Source organism: Camelus dromedarius, chromosome 12 (genome assembly GCF_036321535.1).
Source record: "Camelus dromedarius isolate mCamDro1 chromosome 12, mCamDro1.pat, whole genome shotgun sequence".
NCBI classification, from domain to species: Eukaryota; Metazoa; Chordata; class Mammalia; order Artiodactyla; family Camelidae; genus Camelus; species Camelus dromedarius.
The window spans coordinates 63982015-64007347 of NC_087447.1; the positions used below are offsets into that span (position 1 = coordinate 63982015).

Below are 25333 nucleotides of genomic sequence, written 5' to 3' on the forward strand. Positions count from 1 at the left end.
AATTCCAGTCTCCAAAATCTCACTGATGTTTTAAAAACAAAAACAAACCCAAAGCTAAAACCCTACCTTGACCATTCTACACCTTCAAGAAAAGCCATCTCCTTTTCCACCTTAGTTTATTTCTTTAGAAGACCATCTACACTAGCTCCAAGCTCCTCTTCAGTTCTTCCTTCCTGATGCCTCAGAAGTCTGGTATCCAATTCTGCTGTGATGGAGATAGCTCTCTGAGGTCAAATTCAGTTGTCCTTCTTATTCCAAGGGGCTTCTGGTGGCTTTTGACACTAGCGACCACGCCCCCCGAGCTGAACTCCTCATCCTTGACTCCTTAGTGCATCTCTCATGGTTCTCTGCTGGGTCTCAGGTTGTTCTTTCTCAGCCTCTTTTGACATTTTGCCCCTTCATTTCCCCCCAAAATTAAATGCATTTGTTCACTGTGGTCCCCTTGCATAGGATCTTCTCTGCCTATTTTGAGATTGCTCAGATATATTATTTTGCTTTTCCCTCGTTCCATTCCTCAATTACATACTCATCTCCATTTCAGGTCACATTTGCATGAATATCCTGCAGGCATCTCAAACTAACAGAATTCAAACTGAATTCATTGTCTTTCCCACTCCAGTCTCTCCTTGGGAGTTCTGCCTCTCAGGAAATCATTTTGCTCCCTTCCTCTTGTTACTGAGTCCAAACTCATTGTGCTCACAACACAATAGGCCAGTAAATAGGGAGACGAGGTGTTGGGGCAAGGAATGATGACTTTATTCAGAAAGCCAGCAAACCGAGAAGATGGCAACTTCATGTCCTAGAGAACCACCTTCCCCAAGTCAGAATTCAGCCTCCCTTTCATACTAAAAAGGGGAGAGGGTGAGGTTGGTTGTTACAAACTTCTTGCTGTCAGAACTCTTTGTTCTTACAGCTGTCCCTGTAGGTCAGGTCAGGATGTTTCTGTAAACCTCCAAGACGAATGTTATTCTCTGTTCTGCAACTTTTTATCGCTCTATGAATGGAAAAGTGTTCTACCCTTAAAGGTCAGAGGCTGGAGAATGGGCTGTCCTGTGTATTTCAGGCTATAGGCAACATTCTTTCACAAAAGATGTAGAACCAGCATGACTCAGCACAGGAAACAGCACAGGGTTAGCGGTAAAGGAACAGATCCAACGTGGAGTCAGATTTGCTCTTCCCTATTACATTCTTCTTCACCCTCACCTCCTCTTTCAGTTGTCACCTAGATGAGTTCTGTCTCCTTTATCCCTGAATTCTCCCTGGGCCCCATGCCCCGTTACCACTGCGTTAGTGCAGAACGTCTCATGGATTTCCGCTTGGGGGATTTCGGTCCCCCTTTATGATCTCCTTGTCCCAGCTCTCTCTTCACTGGGATCCATCACTCTCACTGCCACCAGAACGATTGTTCTGAAATGCTGCCCAGAAATGTGGTAAAGAGCATAAGATCTGGAATCAGATAGTCCCGGCACTGGCTGTGTAACCTTGGGCACATCCCTAAACCTGGAGCATCATCCATGAAGGGAGCCATCTGTCTTCTATCATGATGCCGTAAGCGCTGAACGAGGTGCTTGTCCGCGCACAGCTCTTAGTCCGGTGCCTGCACGAGGTGGGCATTGGGCAAACAGCCTTCCTTTCTTCATCTGCAGCATCACATAGTTTGAGCCCACCTCACCTTTTGGCCTCATCCCACATGCACCCCATGCTGCCATCACCCTGGTCTACTTGCTGTCACTCTGTGTTCCTCAGCCTTTGCTCACGTTTAAGAGACAGTGGCATAAAGCCGCACTGCACCTCTCCTCCTCACCACCAAGTAAAATATTAGCTTCAAGGTCAGATGTCATCTCGTTCATGAGGTCCTCTCTGACGTGCAGAAAATGTGCTCCATGTGTGTTTGTTTAACACAAAATTTGTTAAACTCCCGGAGCTTTCCCTGCATGGCTAAATTCATTTTTTTTAATGCATTTTAGGACCTGTGACATTCTGAAAAAAGAATCATGATAAAATCCCACTCACTGTCTTTGTAATGAATTGTGGTTCATTGCATATATATTGTAATTAGGGAGAAAAAGAAACAAAATAGTGCCAATTACTAGAATATCCTCCTCTCTCTCCCAGGAAGGGAACACTAGATTATTAGGTAGTCAGCTTTTCAAGTGGAAGACATCTTATATTGACCTTTATATTTCTCTGTTTTTATCTTATCATGAAAAACGGTTTCAAATGCTAAGAAAGTCTGAGCACGGGAGAGAGGAAGGATCACCTGATGACACAGCTTAGTGGGGAGAATTCGTGGCCATGCTCTAGGGAAATAGAATACCCTCTTCCTGAAGTATGCGCCAGTTGCGCTGGAGCTGTTCCTGGAGCTTGTTACACTCCCACATTTTTTTCAAGGCGCTGTCTCAGATTCTCCCTCCTTCATGAAGCCTTCCCTGATTTACCAGCCATAAATTATTTCACTACCACCCTGTCTCTCACTCCTTGCCAGGGACTCGGGACCGCCTCTTTTATCTTTGCATCCCCTGTGGTTCCTGGGATCCAGTAAGCACAAGATGTGAATTAATGAAGTCATGTGTAAAAACTCTCATTCTACTAAGGCTTCTCCAAGCTTTTCAGCCATAGCATTGTTGTAGTCATCACTTTCAATTGCGGTTTCCTGGATTGTTTTTTTATTTTAATGACTTTAAGTCCTTACTCAATAGAGAAACTCTCACTTAATTATAACTGTTGAGGTCAGTAGGAGATAAATCCCCAGGCATTTTGTAAATGTTAATCCCAGTTCTGTCATCAGTGTTGAGTAAATTATACTGGAAATGAGTGTTAATTGGAAACTTGGCCGTTGGAAGGTAAATGGACTTTTGGCAAGGTGAGAGTGTTGAAATTCAAGTTTATGAAGGGAAAGGGGGTGGGGTAGGAGCTGATGATTGCCAAGGACTCATTATAAACCAGACACCGTGCTTGCGGTTTACACGAGCCACCCCTGAGCTGCTGGTCTCCTCTTTTCATAGATGAGGAAAGGTAAGTGCCACAGTTCAAGTAAGCAGAAGAAGTGGGGGTCAGATTTACATTTGTCAGACTTCAAAGCTGCTTCCCTATCACATTGTCCTGGAAATTAAGGATAGTTGTGCCCTTCTGGGAAATCTGTATGTTGACTCAGTATAATCCTTGCCTCCAACTTGTGTATAGATATTTTCAAAATGAATACAGATACTGAGAGCCAGTGAGTTCCATCAGGCAGTCTGCCTCGGTCTCCAGTGGTGGAAATGTTGATGTGGAGTCAGCTACAGTGAGATCATTGCGCCACGTCTGGAGCCAGCTGGAGGCTATTCTGACTGGATGAAACTCAGAATGGTACCGAGTCCAAACTCGTTCTGCTCACTGCAGGACAGGCCAATAAATCAAGAGACAAGGTGTTGGGGCAAGAAATAATGACTTTATTCTGAAAGCCAGCAGACTGTGGAGATGGGGGACTAATGTCCTAGAGAACCATCTTACCCAAGTCAGAATTCAGGCTCCTTTTATACTAAAAAGGGGAGGGGAGTGTGGTTGGTTGTTGCAAACTTCTTGGTGTCAGAATCCTTTATTCTTGCAGCTGTCCACCTAGGTCAGGTCATGGTGTCCCTGTCAATCTTCAACAAGACAAATGTTATTCTCTGTTCTGCAACTTTTTATCGCTATGTGAATGGAAAAGTGTTAAACCCTAAAAGGTCAGAGTCTTGAGAATGAAGTATCCTGTATATTTCAGGCTTTTGGCAACATTCTTTTATAAAAGGTGCAGAACCAGCACGACTAAGCACAAAAAACAGAGCACAGGGTTGGAGCTAAAGGAACAGATCTAATATGGAGTCAGATTTGTTCTTCCCTATTACAAGAAGAGAGCAGGGAAATAATCGGAAAAAAAGAACAGTGTTGCATTTTAAAAGGTAATGATTAAAAATCATGAAACTGGCCCTGAGATACAAAAGAAAGGTTCTAGGAAGGAAGTAGGAATGAGGAGGTCGCCTTAGGGATTAGCAGGGACTTCTTTTCCTTTATTCATTTCGGGATTGCTTTGTTGCTCCTGCGCAAGCATGCTGACTTTACAATGTTTCCATATTAACTTTTCCCTCATTAATCTTGCGTTCTATAGCAATATGATATTACCTTGTCTGACCTAAACCAGCCAGTGCTTGTTAGTCTGTTGAAAAGTAAGAGAAACGATGACCCTGAGGTTCGGATGGCCCACCTGATCCCCGAGCTCTGCTTTCTCACAGGTAACGTCTGTGTTTTACACTCTGTCCTGCTCTCCATCACAGACTGCTGCCACTTAGCAGTGGGTAAAACCTCCTTCAGTTACCTGAGTGCCAGAGCACTAATTTAACCCATGGAGGATGACCCTTTAAGTAATTTATTTGATTATACAGAAAGTGGGAGGGCAGAATGTCCTCTGGAAATTGCTCTGCAGAGTGAAAATTACATGTTTCCTGTATCTCATGCCTTCCATTGGTTAATTCGATGTTAAATTGGTCTCCAGACATTTTCCTAAAACCAAGCTGCTGTTCCTCAGTTTTTGAACATCACTGGCCTAGGAAGCCACATGACTTTAATTTCCTTTTAGTGTATTCTTTGAGTGGTGCCGAAATGATCCTTAGTGTCTTTCACATGAGCTTCCAGAAGGTAATCTTTACTCTGTAGTGGAAGCTGAATAACTGTGTCAGGTACTTTTAATCATGTCCATCTGATTACCGGGGTGAGACTGAGGAGGGAAGGCTTTCTGCCTTTCACATTTTTGTATTGCTCGGATCAGTTGTGATACGTACATATTTCTTTTGTGATTAGAAAAGTTAGTAAGGACATCCTCCTGGTGGGGAAGGATGCCCTTTTTTTTTTTTTCTCCATTGATGTGTAGTTGATTTACATTGTTGCATTAATTTCAGGTGTACAGCAAAGTGATTCAGTTATACATATACATGAACATATATAAAAATATTTAGATTCTTATCCATTATAGGTTATTACAAGATATTAAATATAGTTCCCTTGTTATACAGTGGGTCCTTGTTGTTTGTTTTATATATATAGTGGTGTGTATATGTTAATCCCAAGCTCCTAATTCAAGGATGCCCATTCTTAGTGATACCCTGGCATTCTAGATCTGCACAGTCCACGGTGGCCTCTGGCCACGTGAGTTCACTGATCACTTGACACGTGACTAGTGCAGCCAAGGGGCTGGACTGAGAAGTGCTGTAAATGTGAAACAGATTGGATTTCTAAGACATAGTATGAAGAAAAAGGGAAACTACCTCATTAATAAATTTTTTATATTGGTTGCATGTTGATATTTTGGATATATTGAATTAAATAATATATACTATTTGAATTATTGCATCTGCTTCTTTTTGGCTTTTTTTTTTTTTTCATGTGGCTACTAGAAAATTGTAAATGACACGTGGCTTGCATTGCCGTCAGATGGTGCTATCCAGGGGATGAATCTGATTCAGTTTAAGTGAAAGGTATTATTGCACTGTGCCTTGAGATGGGCTGGGGTTGCATTGAGGACTGTTCATTTTCCACTTTGTCTTTGTTCACATTTAATAGGGCTTCCTAGCCAGGCGACTACTGATTTCCAGCTGATGAAGGCTGTAGCCGAAGAAACGCGTCTCAATCCTTTGGGAAGGCAGCAGCGCCTGGCCAGACTCGCAGACGACATCCAGAGGTACCAGGACATCTCTTAACATCTGGGGTTCCACAGTGTCCCTTTGTTAACAAGTTTATTATCAGGATTAATGCCTCACCTTTATTGAGCGCTTTATTGCCAGGCAGCGTGGTCACACTTGCCACGTATTGTCATATGTAAGCTTTACATCAACCCCAGGAAGTAGCTAATTATTCCTCCATCTTGCCAATAAGGAAACCATGGCTTTAATAGATTTCAGAGTTTATTCAAGGTCACATGTTACTAAATGTTGGCACTTGGAGTTGAAGCCTGGTCTGTCTGGCTCAAAGGCCCATTTTGCCAACCAGCAAGGCACCCCGGGAGTCTTTTCCATCCCTGTGTGTCCCACACGGGCGCCGTCTTCCCGTAATTCCCTTCAGCAGGGGAAAGAACAGTGAGTAGAAGTGGAAGTTGGGAACCTTAAAAAAGTCAGTCTTTGAGTGGTTCAGTAAGTTATAATTCTATTACTAATGATTACCGTTCTTCAGAAAATAAGCCCTTTAAAGATTTAAAACTCAACTCTGTTGACAGGAACAAGGATGCTCGTTTTGAGCTGGAGACCTGGGGGCTGCATTTTGGATGCCAGATGTCTCTGACTGGCCGGGTGTTGCCTTCAGAAAAAATAATACTGCAAGACCATGTAGTAAGTGTTTTGATTTTATTTTCATTTAGAAGTGTTTTCTTGAATGTGTGTCAGTTTGATCGTATGCCAGAGTGACTAGTGGACTCACAGTATAATATTCATTTGGTTTCTCCACAGTCATGTCCATGCCCTCCATTCGTCCTAAACCTCCAGGTCCCTCTGTTTTCCTTTTAAATCCGTGTGTACTTCCCAGGGCTTAGCGGTAACCAGAGGACATGATTTAGGTCAGTTAGTGTGGTGTGGTGTCACCTTTAAAGACACATTAGAAAATGGCATTTCAAGTCATTGCAATCAAAACACACCCACCTATTATTGGGTGTTGTAGTAATCTTATTTGACTAAAAAAAAAAATCCATGATACCTCAGGTTAATTCCAATAGAATTATTTCCTCCCACCCCCCTACCCCAAAGCAAAATGCTGCTCACCCAGTCTAAACATGAAGAAATTCAACTCCACACCAGCCACAGCATTTAGGCAGAGAGGCATTCTGCAACCTGGAGAGACACATCATTGCCACTTCTGGGATTCAGTGGAAAAAAATGAACCTATTCTATGCAAAAATTGTACATTATCTTTCTATTCTTTCCCTCTGTTTAGCCCATTTTAAAAAAATTGAAGTGTAGTTGATTTACAATGCTGTGTTCGTTTCTGGTGTACAGCATAGTGATTCAGTTATACACACATACATGTATTCTTTTTCATATTCTTTTTCTTTATATGTTATTACAAGGTATTGAATATAGTTCTCTGTGCTCTACAGTGGGGCCTTGTTGTTTACCTAGATTATATGTAGTAGTTTGTCTTGCCCATTTCTAAAGCAAGTTACATTCCGTGTCATTTTTTAAGGATGAATATTAAGTGCTTTTCATAGTACTACACAGTAGACATACAGAGATACATGATCACAATTTCATTTTAACTTTTTAAGAAATTGATTTTTATTAATATACATTTGATTTACGATGTTGTGTTAGTTTCAGGTGTACAGCAAAGTGATTCAGTTATATATATACCTTGATACTTTTTCAGATTCTCTTCCATAGAGGCTATTATAAGATATTGAACATAGTTCCCTGTGCTGTATAGTAGGTCCTTGTTGTTTATCTGTTTCATGCATAGTAGTGTGTGTATAGTAGTTTGTTTGTTTGTTTGTTTGTTTGGATTTTTTTCTTTTTTTGGTTCACATCTCTTTAATGAGATCAAAGGCGCCTGTGTATGACTTGGGGGTAGAGCTATCACAGACCTCCAGACACTGCCCTTCTCAGGACTCCAGTCCTTTCAGACAGATTCTAGGAGGGCAGGGCGAGGCCAAGGAGAACTCAAGGTGTAGGGACCAGGTCTATTTCTGGTGGGCAAGTAACCTACCACCCACTCAAAACTGCTTATGGGATGTCACCTTCACTGGAAGCCAGCCCCTGGGAGAGACCTGAGGTATGGGATTTAGGGACAGCATGCAGGGGAACTGGTCCTCCAGATCTGGTGAGGTGGCAGTGGCCCTAGCTTCCGTAACTGGCTCACCCTCCCTGGAGTCAGGACAAGGGCAGAACTCAGGACCCAAGTCACCAGTCCAGCGGAGACAGCGGCAGGAGAGGGGTGTGGGGCAGGGCTCAACCCTGGCCCAGGCTCACTATTCTGCTGAGGAGGGGCACTCTGGTGGGGGGAAACACCTTCCACATTTGTTCCATCGCAGTAGGCCGGGCAGCTAGAAGTGGAGGAGCGACAGGTGTTAATCCCAACTCCTAATTTATCCTCTCCCCAGCTCCCCGGCCCCGCCTGCCCCTTTCCCCTTTGGTAACCATAGTTTGTTTTCTATTGTCTATTCCTGGTTTGTAAATAAATTCATTTATATCATTTTTTTTAGGTTCCACATATAAGTGATATCATATGATATTTGTCTTTGACTTAACTTCACTTAGTATGATCATCTCTAGGTCCATCTATATAAGCAGAAGCCTAGGGACCAGCCTAAAGTCTCTTCAGTGCAGGAGCTTGCTTTTCCTGGTCACCCGGGGAAACTTCCAAGAATGAGAAGGCAGCTTGTGTCCTGGCCTCATCTGTGCTCCTGGACGTAGCCGCTCCTGGCGTAATGTATATTCTGAATTGCCCTGTAGGGGTTCTTAGTTTCGGTATGATGATCTGGCGTGTCAATCATCAGCATTTTCTATTTGCGATATCTTGACGCCCAAAGCAGAGATACCAAACCGGACAGCCACTCACCTGAGTCATTCATAGTCAGTGCCATAGATTTTTAGAGCTGGAAGGGAACCTAGAGCTTTGAACCAGACACCTGTCTTTGCACATAGCAGAGGCCCACGAGGTAAAGGGACTTGCCAAGGGTCTGCAGGCCTGGAATGGCTGACCTGCGATGATGCTCAGATGCCTTTACTCCCAGGAAGTACGTGTATTCTGTTCAAATAAATGTATAGCACTTATCTCTGTGTTTTAAGTCTGTGGATAGCAACTTGTACTAAATAGTTTTTATGACAAACACAAACTATCTTCACACCGTCTTTACTTCATTGCTCTCTGAGTAAATCTGTGTAACCCTTTCACGACCCTTCATTTTCTCAGTGTCAACCTGCGTCTGCTGCTGACTGGTCCAGGGATATGCGAACTTGCAAGATTTTAAGTGCACAGTCTTTGAATAAGTGGTTGATTATATGTAGTAGCAGAGCTGAAAGAGTGATGGAGAGCTTTCTGAATTGCTTGAGGAAGGTTGGAAGCCCCATGGGATTTCACGTGGACTACCCTAAAATGTGAGGATATGCTGGGAAGCATCCCAACTCTTTTCTGTTCGTTTGTTTTTTTTTTATTGAAGTGTAGCTGCTTTACAATGTTGTGTTAGTTTCTAGGGGACAGCAAAGTGATTCAGTTATACATAAATATATTGTTTCATATTTTTGTCATTATAGGTTATTACAAGATATTGAATATAGTTCCCTGTGCTATATATTAGGACCTTGTTGTTTATCTATTTTATTTATAGTAGTTTGCCAACTTTTTTCGTATATTAATTTGGTTTGGTTAGAAGATAGGATATAATGGTTGATATAGCTACAAAAGTTTCTTTATGTTAATAAAATTTCCTAATATAAAGTGCCCAGAAAATTGTTGTAAGTAGATAAATTTGGCAATGATTAAATTTTGATCCTGTTAAAATATATTTTATGTTGGTCTTTGTAATACTGGGTTTTCGTAGTTCTTCCTAGGCAACAGTTACATTTCCTCAAAATCTTTCCAGTCCTCGTTGGGATATAAATCTTAAATAAATCTCTGTATTGTTGCCTCCTCCTCTTTTGTCTTAATTCCTCCATATCACTTATTTATAAAGCTTAACAGCAAATAGGATATTAATAGGTAAAAGTTGCATTTCCTGACTTATTTGATAGATTTTATGTTTTAAAACCTAACGTAAAAATAGATCCGAAATTAGCTTTTCTAATTCTGTCACAGTAGCATAAGATTTGTCATTTCGATAGTTTTCTGATAAAGCCAAGCTCGTTCATTTAGCCTTTGAATATTTACTGAGTATCTACTACTGTAGACACTGTGCCATTTGCATGGGGATGAGAAAGATAAGTAAGATGCTTTCAGTTTAGTAAGGGACTCATTCATACCCAGCCACACCCAACACTGACTATTGCTTTGCTTTAGAAAAGCCATGAAGTTGGTCATGCCTTACTTCACTGAGCTCGATATGCTTTGAAAAGAGCAACAGATGGTTCTTTTCCTTCATTGTAGTGGAGGTGCAGATGTCCTGATTGGCAGGATGGGGAGTTACTCTTTAAACACACGGGCGCTAATTAATTACATCAGCCATGCAAGCATTGTTGAAAACCAGGGCTGTTCCCAAAGTCTCATTTTACACTGTAGGCTAGAATTCCCCTTTTATCAAATCTGTCAATGATCGCCTGGTGTGAGTTTCACCTGCCCTAATTTCTTTTAACCCATGAGGTAATAAAGCAGGAAAAGATTAATGAAAGAAACCACAGACCCAGACCCTGGGTTGGCATCATGGGCTCTCACACAAATTCCAACAAGCCCGTGCCCATGTTCTCTTCTTGGCCTGTTTTATTTGAAAGCTCATATTTCATTCCATCCTTTTTCTTTCCCATGAAGTATCCATTTACCTGTTAGATCTGCATACATAGCTTCTCCCACCTGAAACAGTGCTGTTGGTCATTCCTGCAGCTCACATCCAGCAAGGGGCAGACAGTGGTACTGCCACCTGCTGGGCAAGGTTTAAAAGGCCACTGGGCACTGGGACAGTCCAACCATATATACATGTAGGAGGGCGAACCTACATCTAGAAACAAGATCTATAAATTCCTCTGCGTGGGATTTTTTTTCTGTAGCCTCTGGCCCCTAACATAGTGTCAGCACAGAACTGATAAATTGGTAAGTACTTGTCCACTGATTGATTAAGGCTAAATATTCCAGGCTCCAAAAAGGTGCTACTAAGGAAAAACAAATCTTGTAATCTGAATCATACAGATTAGCGGAATATCTCGGTCTTATTAACCTAATGATTTTTATTTTAAATTTTTCATGGAGATGCAGTGTTAGAGAATTGTTAGTCCCACTTTAACTTGAACTCTATGTCAGATTTTTTTTTTTTAGGTTTTCTCTTTTTTTGAGTTGGTTTTGATCATTTGTATTTTCATAGAAATTTACTTCAACCAGATTTTCTAACTTTTTAGCTAAATGCATAGAGTAATACAAAAATATCTCTCATATATATATATATATATATTTTTTTTTTGGTGGGGGAAGGTAACTAGTTTATTTATTTATTTGCATTTTTTTTGATCGAGGTACTGAGGATTGAACCCAGGACCTGGTGCATGCTAAGCATGTGCTCTACCACTGAGCTATGCCCTCCCCCTTGATGGATATTTGATATTGAAACTTGTGGTTTCCAAAGTTCGCTTTCAACCCCGTTTTGAACGACAGAATTGTTGTTCACATAGAACTGTACAATTGAGAAAATTTCACTTTTCACCAAGCTATTTTTTAAGCTAATAAAAATGGTAATTAAATGGCATTATCTTCTGTGGGAGAAACAATTTTAGACTCCAGAGGTTTTCACTTTAATGATTTTTTTCCCCTCAAATTATAGTCGTTATAAAAATCGATTCATATTATTTTTAGCTCCATATGATTATGTGTTACTAGGAAGGGAATTATATATTTTCAAAATTAATCTGTTTCTGTAGCATAAAAGTACAAGAAAATGCAGCTGCCTTTGTTCACGCTATACAGAAGCATGTTGACCCTGAGGTCCAGTTGGTGAGTACAAGATACTTTTTGTGTTTTGATGTATAATTTTCATTTTTTCTTTATATCTAACAGCATTGAAAGAAGGAATTTGAACATATTCTTCCATAATTTGTTTGCAAATTGCTGTGCATTTCCCAAGCACCCACGAAAGTATTAGTCTTAGTATTTTAAGCAATATTTTATTTCCCTTTCATGTTTCTAATATTCATTTCCAAATACTTGTTGTTACATCTGTATCAGCGTCTTGGATGCCTGCATAATTTTCATCATGCTGCCGGGGTCGGGGGTAGTGGTCATCTTTTACTTAAGATTCAAGATAAATTGACTTCCATCTTATCCCGTTAATGTTGGGGCACCTGGTGTTCCCCCCAGCGTTTCAGGGGATTCTTGGATGTTTCCATGTCACCTGTGGCCCCACGTTCCTTCCTCCTCTGAATTCTTGCCCCCTTTCGTGAGTGCCTTTTCCTCCTGCATTGCATCACCCTGAGGGGCACCCACAACTGCTTCATTTCCTGAAGTGCTGTGTGTGTGTGTGTGCGGAGGGCTATGTGGTGTGCGTGTGCATGCAGTACCGCAGGGCTTTTCCTGATCCGTCTCCTCCAGCGCCTTCATCCCCACTCCCCACATTCCTGTTCACAGCTTATGCGAAGGAGTTTAGCTTTCTCTTTGTCTCCCTTTTAAAGTCAGACACAAAAAATGGTGTAGGAGGATATTATAATGAACAAAGGAAGTTCTTACCCTAAGAGCATTCATCTTTCACTTAAAAAAGTAAAATCAAACTTGGAGACAAGTTGCAAGAATAGTACAAAGAACTCCAGTATACCTTTCACCCAGATTCCCCAAATGTTGACATTTTATCATATTTCCTTCCTTCCTTCCTCCCTTCCTTCCTCCCTTCCTTCCTCCCTTCCTTCTTTTCTTTCTTTCTTTCTTTCTTTCTTTCTTTCTTTCTTTCTTTCTTTCTTTCTTTCTTTCTTTCTTTCTTTCTTTCTTTCTTTCTTTCTTTCTTTCTTTCTATCTATCTATCTATCTATCTATCTATCTATCTATCTATCTATTTTTTTCCCTGAGCAATTTGAGAGTAATTTACAGGCATGATGCCCATTATCCTCTAAATACTTTTGCTCACATTTCCTACACGAGGTTTCTCTCCTATGGAACCACCATCAAAATCAGAGAGCGGTATTGACCAGCTAATCCACAGACTCCATTCACCTTTGTCCATTTGTTCCCAAAATATCCTCTGTAGTCAAAGTATCTAATATGTTGCACTTGGTTGCCCTGTCTCTTTAATCTCTCCTTCAATCTGGAACGGTTCCATAGTTTTCCCTTGACTTTGATGACCTTCCAGTTTTGAAGCTTATAGACCAGTTATTTTATATAATGTCCCTCAGTTTGGGTTTGTCTGATGTTTCCTTATGATTAAATCAGGCTATCACTTTTGGCAGGAGAATGGCAGCAACAATTCTGCGTTCTCATTGCATCTTACCGGGGACACTCCCTTGATTAAGGTGCTGTCTGTCAAGTTTCTCCGCTGTAAAGTTACTCTTTTTTCTTTTGTAATTAGTTTTTTTTTTTTTTTTTCGGTAGGGAGATAATTTGAGACTATGTAAATATCCTGTTCCTCATCAAGGTTTTACCACTAGTTTTAAAATCCATTGATAATTCTTGTCGGAATCCGCTACTGCTATGATGGTGGCTTTCTAATTTCGTACTTCCTTCTGCATTTGTTAGGTAGCATTATATTAAAAGGAAGAGCTTTCTCTTCTTCTCGTTTCTTTGTTCGTTTAATGGCATCAGTGTGGGTTCATGGATCCCTATTTTATTTAACCAGCTTAAAAGTCTATTACTACTGTTCTTTATTTTGATGTCCAAATTGTCCCCAGTTTTGCCAGTGGGAGCCCCGCTGAGGCTGGCTTCTGGGTCTTTTTGACATGTCTCCATCTTTTTTGGAACACTTTCTCACTGTATGGCGCAGTAAGAGGTTCCACGTTAATCTTGACGTTTTGCTGCCCAGCTGTGGAATCAGGTATTTCTCCAATGAGCCCCGATTCCTTTTGGTAGAGAACAGCGTTTAGTAACCAAGATCTGGGCACTGGGTGTGCTTATTTGCTACTGGGGGGGGGGGTCATCGCCCATAGGCTTTCTCAGTGGGCAAAGCTAGGAAATATACACGTGTTTGTGTCTCATATATGTGCATACATGCACACTGGTATCTATTGTATTACTGTATGTAGCTATACATATATTGAAATATTTAATAAAAAATTGAAATATTAAAAACACGTGCTTACACTCCTAGTTCCAATCCAGTGCCACGGGAAAGTGTTCCCGCTTTCTGTATTTGCCCCTCTTTTCTCTGATAGTGAGAAACATGGCTCTTACTATCTTCCACATACTTCTTACTTCTCCGTCCCTGGTGTGTAACCAATCTCACTTGGCTCCCACCTTCTTTTGGCCCTGGTCCTTACTGGGCCACCGCCTTGTTCTGCCACCTACCTTGCTTGTCCCCAGATTCGTAGGATGGAAGGCAGGAAGACCCCTAAGAACATTGATGACAATTAAAAAATATTTGCCTTACTTTAATTACATAGAAATAATTGTAGCCCTAACATGATTTTGAAGAGTTCTGTAGGTGAAAACAAAATCACTTTTTTTTCCTGTTAATCATTATCTTTTCTATAATTTGGGGGTTTTTGAAAGCAGAGAATAAAAGATAGGAAGAAGATGGAGTCAGGCCAGGAGAGGTCCTTCTATGAGGAAATACCTGGTAGGAAATAGAGACAGTGGCAGAGGAGGGTGGAATTTAAAAATACCAGGGCCCTGAAGCTTCTTTCTCCTTATTTGCCCTCCCCTCAGACCCTACACTCAAGTTCTAGTCAACAAAAAATTTGTGCTTGCTGCTTTTATTTTGGCTGTCCAGTGCCTACTGGGAAAAAGACCACAATTTAAGCTAATTTTCCACTTTGCTTTCCGTGGATGGAGCTGGAGAGGTGGCAGTGGGGGGCAGACCTGGAGAGCCCCTTGGGGGGGCACTGCCCACAAGGGAGGTAGCTAGCTGGAGGAAGGGCCAGGAGAGAAAGGAATCTGAGGAGACGGACAGAATCAAATCGGTAGAGAAACAAGGAGGAAGGAAGAGCCAAGAGAGGTGGTGGGATTGGAGAGGGGGTTTGCAGAGCGGATGGGAGTTGAGGAGGCATTTCAAACGTCTTGGAGTCTTTGTTCTTTAAAGGCCATTTAAGAGAAGCACTGTAGTGTGTTAATGCTTGCTTCTTGGGATCTTAAGGGCAAAAAATGTTTGGAGAATCCATGTATTCGTTGTTTATCTTTTAAAGCTTCCTCTAAGCATAAGTTAACTGACTTTCTTTTCTCCTGTTTTTGTTTGTTTGTTTTAAATTTTGGTTCTGTTTGTTTGTTTGCTTGCGTTTAGGTAATGTGTGTTCTGCCTTCTCAGAAGAACTACTATGATTGCATTAAAAAATACTTGAGCTCCGACTGCCCAGTCCCGAGCCAGTGTGTGCTCGCTCAGACGCTGAACAAACAGGGGATGATGATGAGTGTGGCCACCAAGATCGCCATGCAGATGACCTGTAAACTCGGGGGCGAGCTGTGGGCCGTGGAGATTCCTGTGAGCGCCGGCACTCATTTCCTTTTAGTCGTCAGCCAGTCTATTAATTCATTTTAAAAATTAAGTCAAATTAGAAGCCATTTTCATGCGGTCCTAGAAATACCTATCTTGTTTGTTGGGTGTGCCTGTGGTTTGTCCGCTTGAGTTCCATGACGCAAGCCAGCGGGAGGGCATCAGGAAGGTGAGGGTGGCCCCCCTTCTCAGAGAGCTTCAGTTAAGCTGATCACAGAGTATTTCATGAAAGAAAATCTAGTTTGACTGAGTATGGAGGGACCTGATTTGGAGACTCCCAGCAGCAATTTATAATCTGTGCTCCTTCACTTGCTCTCGGCCAGGTGCCACCTTGACGGGAACCCCCTCCCTAGAGCTTGGGGAACTGGCAGAGCCTGTGAGCCGAGCGTCCAGGCTGCTTTGGGAACTGAGAAAATCCTCTTCTTTTTCCTGAACCATGGCCCCCACGGGAGGAAGCCAAGTAGTGAGGGATGAGGGAATGCTGCCCATCCCCTTAGGCTTCCATAACCAGGTTGTACGTCTGAGATTACCCCCAGCAGCGCCCCCGGGAGGTGCAGAGACAAGGGAGGACTCAGAGAGCTGAAGAGCCGGGAGTGGAATTTCTCTTCAGACTCCTTCAGCTGTGAGTCAGGAGATGGATGGACTGACCACTTTGCCAGAATCCCTTAAGCCACTGATGGCCCTTGCCCACCCCCACAAAGCATGGTGGCCACTTTGGACCACAGTGGGTCTCTTAAGTGTAGTATGTACTCTATTTTTCCTCTGGCTTTAAGTCTCTTTGGCTTGTGGTTTAAAAATCTGCCTCATCTGGACCTTGATCTCCCTGGCACATAGCTTAACTTAAATAATTGAATGACTAGGGACAGTCTTTTTAAAAACTTCATATGAAATCATTGCTTGGGAAAATGATACCGTGTTCCATTAAATCATGAAAAATTTCGCTTTACAGTTAAAGTCCCTGATGGTGGTTGGCATTGATGTCTGCAAAGATGCTTGCAGCAAGGGAATGGTGGTGGTTGGATTTGTGGCCAGTATTAACCCCAGAATCACCAGGTACTTTTACAATGACCCTAACATCTTCCTCAATTATTTAGATTATTACTTGTGGTTTAATGAAAGACTATACCGCAAGGAATAGTTTATATTCTTCACTCATTTTTTAAGTATGAACACTTATGGTCATAAATTATGCCTGTATGTATAAATGTGATTGATAATATTGGCTTCATTAAGCCAGTATTTTAATGAAGCTAAAATGTAGCCTCATTAGAAAGCTATTTTTATACAAACATTGGGGCCAGCTATTGCTCGTATGCAAATCATATTTCCCAAATGGTGGCTGTGTAGAAATTCTTGTGCGTTTCTTTCCTGAACACCTGTCCTCTATTGGGCGCCGTACTGGGAAGTTTACATACATTATATCAGGCAGCTGAGAATCAGATTGCCTGGATCTATATCCCGATCTGCCATTTACTTATTCTGTATAAATGCTTAATACATGCTTGCTGTTATTGTTATTATTTTTGGGGGGGTAATTAGGTTTATTATTTTTAGAGGAGGTACTGGGGATTGAACCCAGGACCTCGTATATGCTAAGCATGTGCTTTACCACTTGAGCTATACCCTCCCCCTCTTGTTATTATTTTTAATGCTTGCAGACGCTGGATGTGGTGGTTGTTCACACAACTGTTAAAAACATAGGCAGGATTAGGGATAACCCATTAAACATTGACTCATAGAACATATTAAATTGTAGTTCTTAGAAATGTTTCAATATCTGTAAGTAAACAATGTGTTTTGAAGCTGTTTGTAACATGTTTTCTTCCTAGAACTAAGCTATTTGATTTACTCCATTAAATTTGTGATTGGGTATTTATCTGGGATTGTGGGAAACAGGAAGCGTAGCAGCCTAACTGCGTGCCTCCGATTTCAGTCCTGGTTGAATGCGGTCCCTGTTCCGTGTTACTTCCTTAATCAAGCACGTACAGGAGCTGTGGCTTGTTGGCAGCATTTCTGACTGTGCCATTATTATCGCACAGAGTTAGAGAACTAGGATAATGTGGATGTATGTGTACCATTAAGTCATGATCTTCATTTTCCAAGTGCTTTTAATTAATAATTTCAGCAAGAGAACTTATGGTCAGTTAATCATATTAAGATGTCAGTTCCCAAAAGCTCACATGTAGGAATGGAGTTTATGCTTGAGAAATCTTTGAATATTTTAAAAGTAGACAATCGACTGCTAAATGAATAAATTCCTTTATAGTAATAATATCCTGGCCTCTGTTGATTAATGCCTATTATGTACCAAGTGCTGTGCTAAGTACTGTACATATTATCTCATTTAATTTTGACAACAACCCTTTGAGGTACTAACTGCCTTACTATCTGATAAATTTCCTTGGTACAGATGAGGAAACTGAGGCCTAGGGTCACATAGCAAAGTCACGGAGCTGGTGAGTGTACCAGCAGGATTTGAACCCAGATACGACTGATGCTACCACTGTGCTTTAGTTTCTTGTATCAGTAAATTTTTATTTGGTTGGGGGGGTTGTGAGAGAAGAGTATTTTAATATAATTGCGCGTCGAGTCTGGAGTATATAAAATTATGAACATCGTTTTTTACTTATAATGTCTGTTTTGCAATTTAACACTAATGCATATTTGTATTAGGACTTTTGAGGGTGAGCCTTCCTTTTGTTCTTTGCTGACTTCAGGTGGTTTTCCCGCTGTATCCTTCAGAGAGCAGCGACGGATATTGCTGATTGCTTGAAAGTTTTCATGATCGGTACTGAATCAGTCTCAGTGGGAGTGGGCTCCGAGGACTGTTCCTTCAGACCCAAAGTCCATCAGCCTCTAGCAGACCAGACCGCTGGAAACAGACTCCTCAAGCTGGCCTGAGTCAACTGGCATCCAGTTGGAGACCCCAAAGCTGTGGCCTGACTCAGACTAACAGACAGTCTCTGTAGAATTTATGTGTGTGCCTATGGGTGGTAAACTCAAAGCCAGGGGGCAAAAGTGTTGGTAGCTGCTGGTGGCTCTGGCAAGCGGTTTGAAGGCCAAGAGAAAACTACTCTGGAGGAGCAAGGATTATGACAGACCAGCATTGGGTCTAGAAATAGGAGGGACGCCTTTGGGGCTGGGGCTGGGGATGCTGGCAGACAGTGTGTCCTGGCAGGAGAAGATGGGGAAGACAGCAGATGGGGAAGGGCACCCTCCTCAAGGCGGGATGCAGAGGAAAGCGGGATGTGGGGTTCCCATGCCCTCGCGAACCCTGGCTGGAATCTGGCCTGACCACTCCCTACTACTGTGACCTGTGCAACTCCCTTCCTCCCCTGATCTGCGTCGTCCCATCTGTAAACTTTGGGCGTTGTAAATATTTGTCTCCTAAAAAGGTGAATTTGGTGAAATGTGTTGGTGATGGGCTTACAAATACGATCATCATCTATCAAACTAAAATGAATTTCCTGGACAATAAAGTCTCCTAAAGCAATTGTGTGATGTGAAGAGAACTACTGCAGCATATTACTGCGCCCTCACTTCAAAACCTGCTCATCTTTTTTTCTTGCAGTAGTTAGGAAAAGTTTTTGTTAGGTAGGAGTCAGTTACTGTCTGGTCTCTGCTCTTTAGGCAATTCCTAGTTAGAGTGGCCGGATGTTTTTCAGAGTTGATGTTGTCATCAAGACTTATGGGTGGGTCTGGTTGAAGGGACGCTTTTAGAGGAACAGTCAGGTCCTTTCCTATGTTTTCATATTTGTGCTCACTGGGGTAGAAAATTCATAGAATTATCCAGTCTATACTTATAGAGAGGATTTAAACATGTCAAGAAACTAAATTAGTATTAATTTGGTTTGGGGGAATTTGTATGTCTGTCACATGAATTAAATTTTAACTTATTGCTTAAATATTAAAATTTTACTGAAGAGATGTGCTAAGTTCAAGAATATATTATGCCATAGAAACCATTATGAACCCTCAAATAGCAGAGATGCACGAATATTCCTCAAAGTTACCTGTTTTTATATTATTGCAAATACAAGCCCAATTGAGTATGACCCTACTTCACAGGGGTATGAAATAGATAACTATTTAAATATTGAAATATATGGTAATTTTATTCTTTGTTGGCGTCAGACCAGCCGTTCTTTTCTTACTAATGCCGAATTCCGCAGGGGCACTCAACAAATGGCACAAGCATAACCACGATGTGCCAGCACGGATAATTGTGTACCGTGATGGTGTCGGGGATGGTCAGCTAAAAACACTCATGGAGTATGAAGTTCCCCAGCTGCTGAGCAGTGTGACAGAAGCGAGTTCGAACACCAGGTATCAAATTTGTGTTCTTTCCCCAGACTCCCAATTCCAGCACATTCATCGTAACTATTGTCACTACTAAATGCCAGCATCTCTCTCTTTTTTTTTTCCACGCAGTTCAGTTTCACTCTGTTTCTGTATTGTGCAAGGTACAACCGGGTGGGTTCCCCTAGATTAGAGGGTATTTTCGATGGTCTTATGTAAACAGTTGGGATGGTGTAAGCTTTTGGGGGCCCTGGCTGGGGGCACCAGAGGAAGGCAGGTTTCCTCCAGTGCAGCTGACACTGAGATTCAGCAGGAAGCCCGGAGGGCTGCTAGCAGCTGGAGATGCTTCATACATATTAACATTCTAGGGGAAAAAAACAAGTGATGGCTTCAAATTTGAGGCCCAAGTCAGCACACAGGGCAGAAGCCTCTGCAGTGCAGACACTGATGCAGCGTGGGTACCGTGAGAGCGGGGCTGTGTGTGGAAACCAGACCACCCTAAACACCAGACACCTTGCTTCGCTGTCACATTCCTAGATTCGACGTTTGAGTACATTTTCTTACACAATGATGCCAAGTGGCGAGTGTGAGAAAAATATTAGAACTGGAAAATGGAGGAGGATGACAATTTTAAGTTGGCTTCTTAAAATACTCGGAAAGCATCTTATTCCAAGCAGTGCATAGTCCTTGTCTGGAGAGTTATACCATTGTCCCCACCATAAACCAAAGCGTCGCAGCCACAAGCCACAAGGAAGCTGAGCCTTGACCTCATCTGTGACCTCAGAGAAGAGGGAGAACCTGATAACTTGGGGGCGGAACCATCTCTATCTGCATCCAAACTGTCAGAGCCAAAATTTCTCACTCCCCACTGACCTATTAAGAATCACCAGCGTGCAGTTTAGGGATCACAGGAGTAGATTTAGCTGACAGTGCTAAGGAGTTAGTTCTCTTGCACTGTAACTTCAACTTTTAAAAAGTTTCAAGATTGAAAACATTAATATATTTTAAAAATAATTGAAATGTTTAAAATGAAATTTCAGAGGGATCCTTGCATCCTAGAGGTTTCTTCCATGATGGTGAATATTTGAATTTGGAGTTTACCAAATACTGACTTGACTTTTGATCATTCAGCATTTGGCCCCAATGTGTATTTGGTCCATCTGTCCATCCACCCAGGCATGTGTTTTGCAGGATTCAGAAGCAGTGATTTGAGGGGTAAGAGGGACTTGTGGTTCTCCCTTTGCTCTTCAGAGTGAAGGTGGAAATAGGGAGACTGTTGCTAATGGGAAAAAAAATCTTGTCTCCATAGATCATTCTGGAAAATCTTTCTTTAGAAGTGCTAATTATAGTTTATTGTCCTGTTAACCATTCCTCTCCCTTAAATGATGTAAACAGGTCAAATGACTGGGCACAACATACTTTTGTAACAAATGAAGACAATCCTTAATTTAAAAAATTATATGATCTAAAAAATTAGAAAAGAAATTGTGGCATACACACACACACACACACACACACACACACACACAATGGAATACTACTCAGCCATAAAGAAGAATAAAATAATGCCACTTGCAGCAACATGCATAGACCTAGAGATCATCATTCTAAGTGAAGTAAGCCAGAAACAGAAAGAAAAATACCATATGATATCACTCACATGTGGAATCTAAAAAAAAGAGACACAAATGTACTTGTTTACAAAACAGAAACAGACTCACAGACATAGAAAACAAATTCATAGTTGCCAGTGCAGGAAGGGAGTGGGAAGGGATAAATTGGTAGTTCAAGATTTGCAGATACTAATGACTACATATAAAATAGATAAACAACAAGTTTCTGCTGTATAACATAGGGAGCTATATTCAATATCTTATAGTGACCTATAATGAAAAAGAATATGAAAAAGAATGTGTGTATATGTATGACTGAAACATTATGCTGTACACCAGAAATTGACACAATATTGTAAACTCACTATACTTCAATTAAAAATAAATTAATTAAAAAATTGTATGTCTCTCTGGGGGAGGGGAGATGGGGATAATTTTTATTTTCTGTGTTTTGCTAATGACATTATTTTATTTCAAAGTTACCCCAAGATAAATACCTAAATGGGAAGCTGCCTGGCTTGGTTTACGCCCTCTCCATCTTGTATTTTTGCCTCTCTGGTTCCCAGCCCCAGACTGTCGGTGATTGTGGTCAGGAAGAAGTGCCTGTCCCGGTTCTTGATGGAATCGGGCCGAACTGTGCAGAACCCACCCCTCGGCACCATCGTGGATTCGGAAGCAACGCGGCCCGAATGGCAAGTCTGTTAGAAGATCCGCTTTTAACAAAACGGTCCCTGCGCGTTGTCCGGCTCGGCCCCGTTCCCCGTGCCTCCATCCTCACAGTCCTCCCGTCCCCCCTCAGGTATGACTTCTACCTGATCAGCCAGGCCGCCTGTCGCGGAACCGTTAGCCCCACCTACTACAACGTCATCTACGATGACAACGGCCTGAAGCCCGACCACATGCAGAGACTCACGTTCAAACTGTGCCACCTGTACTACAACTGGCCGGTGAGTGGCGGCTCTTCACCTGGGTGCAGTCTGGCACTCCAGGTGCCCACCCAGGGACTGTCACCTGATTCACCTCTGCGTCCTGACCCCCGGCACAAAGCCTTGCTTTTCACAGAGGAGGGATGCATAAATGAATGACTCCCTAATTCCACAGCAGGTGAAACCCAGTCTGTCATAGACGGAAAATAATAACTTATTTTTTAATGGAGGTGCTGGGGTTTGAACCCAGGACCTCGTGCATGCTAAGCTTGCACTCTACCACTGAGCTCTACCCTCCCCTCCAGAACAATAACTATTATAATGCATTAATTGCCTGAGGGTATAGCTCAGTGGTAGAGTGAACGCTTAGCATGCGTGCACAAGGTGCTGGGTTCAATCCCCAGTACCTCCATTAAGAATAAATAAAGAAATAAACCTAATTACTCCCCCCACCACAAAAAATAATGCATTGGCATTGATGATTTCTAGAAGACTTTATTATATGCGTTATCTTATGCCAGTGCAGCCTGGGAGGAAACCAGGACATTGCTATTTCCAAGTTACAGGTGAGGAAGTTGAAACCAACTCAGATGTTGTGTCTGGTGGGAAAGTAACAGACCTGGCTCTGTCCTGTGTTCCCGGGCATTAAGCCCAGAGATGCTCTCAAAGTCCAAAGCCAAGATTTGCTCTGAGCCCCTTGGAACATCAAGTCACAGGAAACTTTGATGAGCCCTAAGTGTGTGGCTCCCAGGTCTTGGCACAATGAAACCAGACTGGCCCTCCCCACCCCCATCCTGCCCAGTGAATGCAAGTTCCCAGGGAACAAGGTTGCCCTTGGGTGGTTGTTTTTAGTTATTAAGGACTGATGCCGCTTTCTGTCGTATAGGTAACTAGTGGATGAAAAAACTCAGGAGAAGAGATCACTCTGAAGCGTAGGTTATCCTCTTAGCTACTGTCAATACTTTTCCCTCCTCAGGGTCTAATCAGCGTCCCGGCTCCGTGTCAGTACGCACACAAGTTGACCTTCCTGGTGGCACAAAGCATTCATAAGGAACCAAATCTGGAATTAGCCAGTTCTCTCTTCTACCTGTGATGACATGAACCACTGGCATCCTTAGAAGAGGAGTCTGAGGAGCAGTTGGTGTACTTTGTACAAATCTGCCAGGAGCTCGAGGCTGTGCCTCGGGGAAGGAGATTGAGTTGAGTTTTACCTTCTGGAGGAAAAAAAAAAAGCCAAAACAACTTAAATGTGAAATGGTTCAAAAGAAACGTACATTACTTTATTTTATTTTTATTTATTTAATTTTATTTTTTAAACATTTATTTATTTATTTAATTTTCTGGGGGGAAGTAATTAAGTTTCTATTTATTTATCTTTAATGGAGGTGCTGGGGATTGAACCCAGGACCTCCTACATGCTAGGCATGCACTCTACCACTGCGCTATACCCTCCCCACTACATTGCTTTATTTTAGAGTTATGTCCTTGGGGTAAATTCTCATTCTGGTCTATGGAATTAAAATGTACCATCACCTGTAAGTAATACCAAAAAACTAAATATCTTCTAAGAAAGTAACTGTTTGCATGATGTTTTGATGGTAGGTGATTGGGGTCTAATTTCCACCCTAAATTTTGCAGAAGTTTTTCTGAATAATGTTATAGAGCATTTTGTTGAGTGGTTTAAATAGTTGTTAGAAAATAAAGAAAATTCAGAGCATCGTCTACATGTGACTTGAATTTCAGTTGCTGTTTCGTGTGAACCTCATTCTTTCAGGGTTTTCAGCAAAGGCTCTTTACCCACTAGATCACGTCACCATCACTCTTTGAGTTATGTTTCTAAAAATGGACGTTTCATTTGTTCTCGAGGGAATTTTATTTCATTTAGTAGCAACCACTCTCATGAGTGACCTTGCTTCCTATGGCACAGAAAGGACAGATGCCGTCAGAAGGATGACTTGCATGGGAGCCCAGCCCATCGACCCGCCTCCAGGCAGCTGTGCACGTAGACCCTGCCCATCTCCTTGTTATCATAAAGAAACGGCATCTAAGCTCCAGTGGGCGGGCTCTCCACCGGTGGACCCAGTCCCGCTCCCTCTGACCTATCAAGGATGCTGCTGTAGGAATTCTTCCTTCTTCCTCCTCCACCATCAGTTTCCCCCCACGCTGGATTATTCCCATCAGCATTGTGAATACACTCTCATCTCTCCCATATTAGAAAAGAGACATTACCCCCTCCAGCTACCACCCCATTTCTTTGCCCCTCTCTGCAGAAAAAGTTCTCAAAAAGTCGATACCTGATGTGTCCAATTCCATACTCCACTCAGAATTTCACCAGAACCATGACAGCAAAACTGCTTTGGTCAAAGTGATCAATGACCTCAGGTTGGCTAAATCTGGTTCTCAGTTCTCAGTCCTCGTCTTACCTGACCTGTCACAGCCTTTGACCCAACTGGTCATTTCCTCCACCTTCAGGAAATCTATCTCTCCTTCTCGTTTCTGGTTTCTTCTCATTTTCTAGCCTTTTCACATGAGAATAACCCCACAGATGAGACTATGGTGACATGCAAAAATATTTTGATGCAGGAAAGACCAGAGGTCCAAATTCTTTGTCCAGGGGAGATATTATGTGGCAGGCTGCAGTGGAGGGGAGAGCGGAGAGCTGAAGCTTCTCTCCGCAGGGTGAGGGGAAACAGACGCCAAAGCAGAGATCATTTAAGAGGGCACTGAGCATGGTCTTTTCCTGTTTGAGAGTTTCATCCAGGCCTGGCAAAAGTGCACCCAATGTGGGTCCCTTCCGGTAATAGCAATGATAGCCATTTGTGGGCGTGAGGGTGGAGGGGGTTTAAGGCATTCATCGCAGGCACAGTACCAAGCACTTTGCATATTTTTTTTTTAATGGAGGTACTGGGGATTGAACCTGGGACCTCATGCATGCTAAGCATATACTCCAGCAGTGAGCTATTTCCCAACCCCTGCCTATACATTTAACCTTTGCAACAACGGTATGAATTAGGCACTCTGGTGACCATTTGACAGATGGTAAAACTGAGGATTAAAGATGCCATGTGGCTCACCCACGTTTATAAGAGTAATAATTGTGGAGCTAAAATTTATCCTTGGGTGTGTTTGACTCCAAAGCCTTCGAGATGGGCCACAAGACCCTACTGCCTTAATAAAAGGTGCTATCAGATTTTAAATATTTCTCCAGAATTCTTAAGTGGGGGAGTGCTTTATATGAC

General features: G+C 42.1%; 1 protein-coding gene across 1 annotated transcript in view; it reads left to right on the forward strand.

Annotated features, from left to right (window-relative positions):
* PIWIL4 (piwi like RNA-mediated gene silencing 4) overlaps nucleotides 1-23408 on the forward strand; it is a 42139-nt gene extending 18731 nt beyond the window's left edge. Inside the window, exons 9-20 of the mRNA XM_031460588.2 lie at nucleotides 4127-4250; nucleotides 5575-5692; nucleotides 6224-6335; nucleotides 8908-9092; nucleotides 11553-11625; nucleotides 15047-15244; nucleotides 16206-16309; nucleotides 17974-18044; nucleotides 19429-19582; nucleotides 21735-21860; nucleotides 21968-22115; nucleotides 23071-23408. Of these exons, the coding sequence (XP_031316448.1) occupies nucleotides 4127-4250; nucleotides 5575-5692; nucleotides 6224-6335; nucleotides 8908-9092; nucleotides 11553-11625; nucleotides 15047-15244; nucleotides 16206-16309; nucleotides 17974-18044; nucleotides 19429-19582; nucleotides 21735-21860; nucleotides 21968-22115; nucleotides 23071-23187 (1530 nt within the window). The 3' untranslated portion in view covers nucleotides 23188-23408. The remainder of the gene's footprint in view (nucleotides 1-4126; nucleotides 4251-5574; nucleotides 5693-6223; nucleotides 6336-8907; nucleotides 9093-11552; nucleotides 11626-15046; nucleotides 15245-16205; nucleotides 16310-17973; nucleotides 18045-19428; nucleotides 19583-21734; nucleotides 21861-21967; nucleotides 22116-23070) is intronic.
* Nucleotides 23409-25333: the final 1925 nt, after the last annotated feature.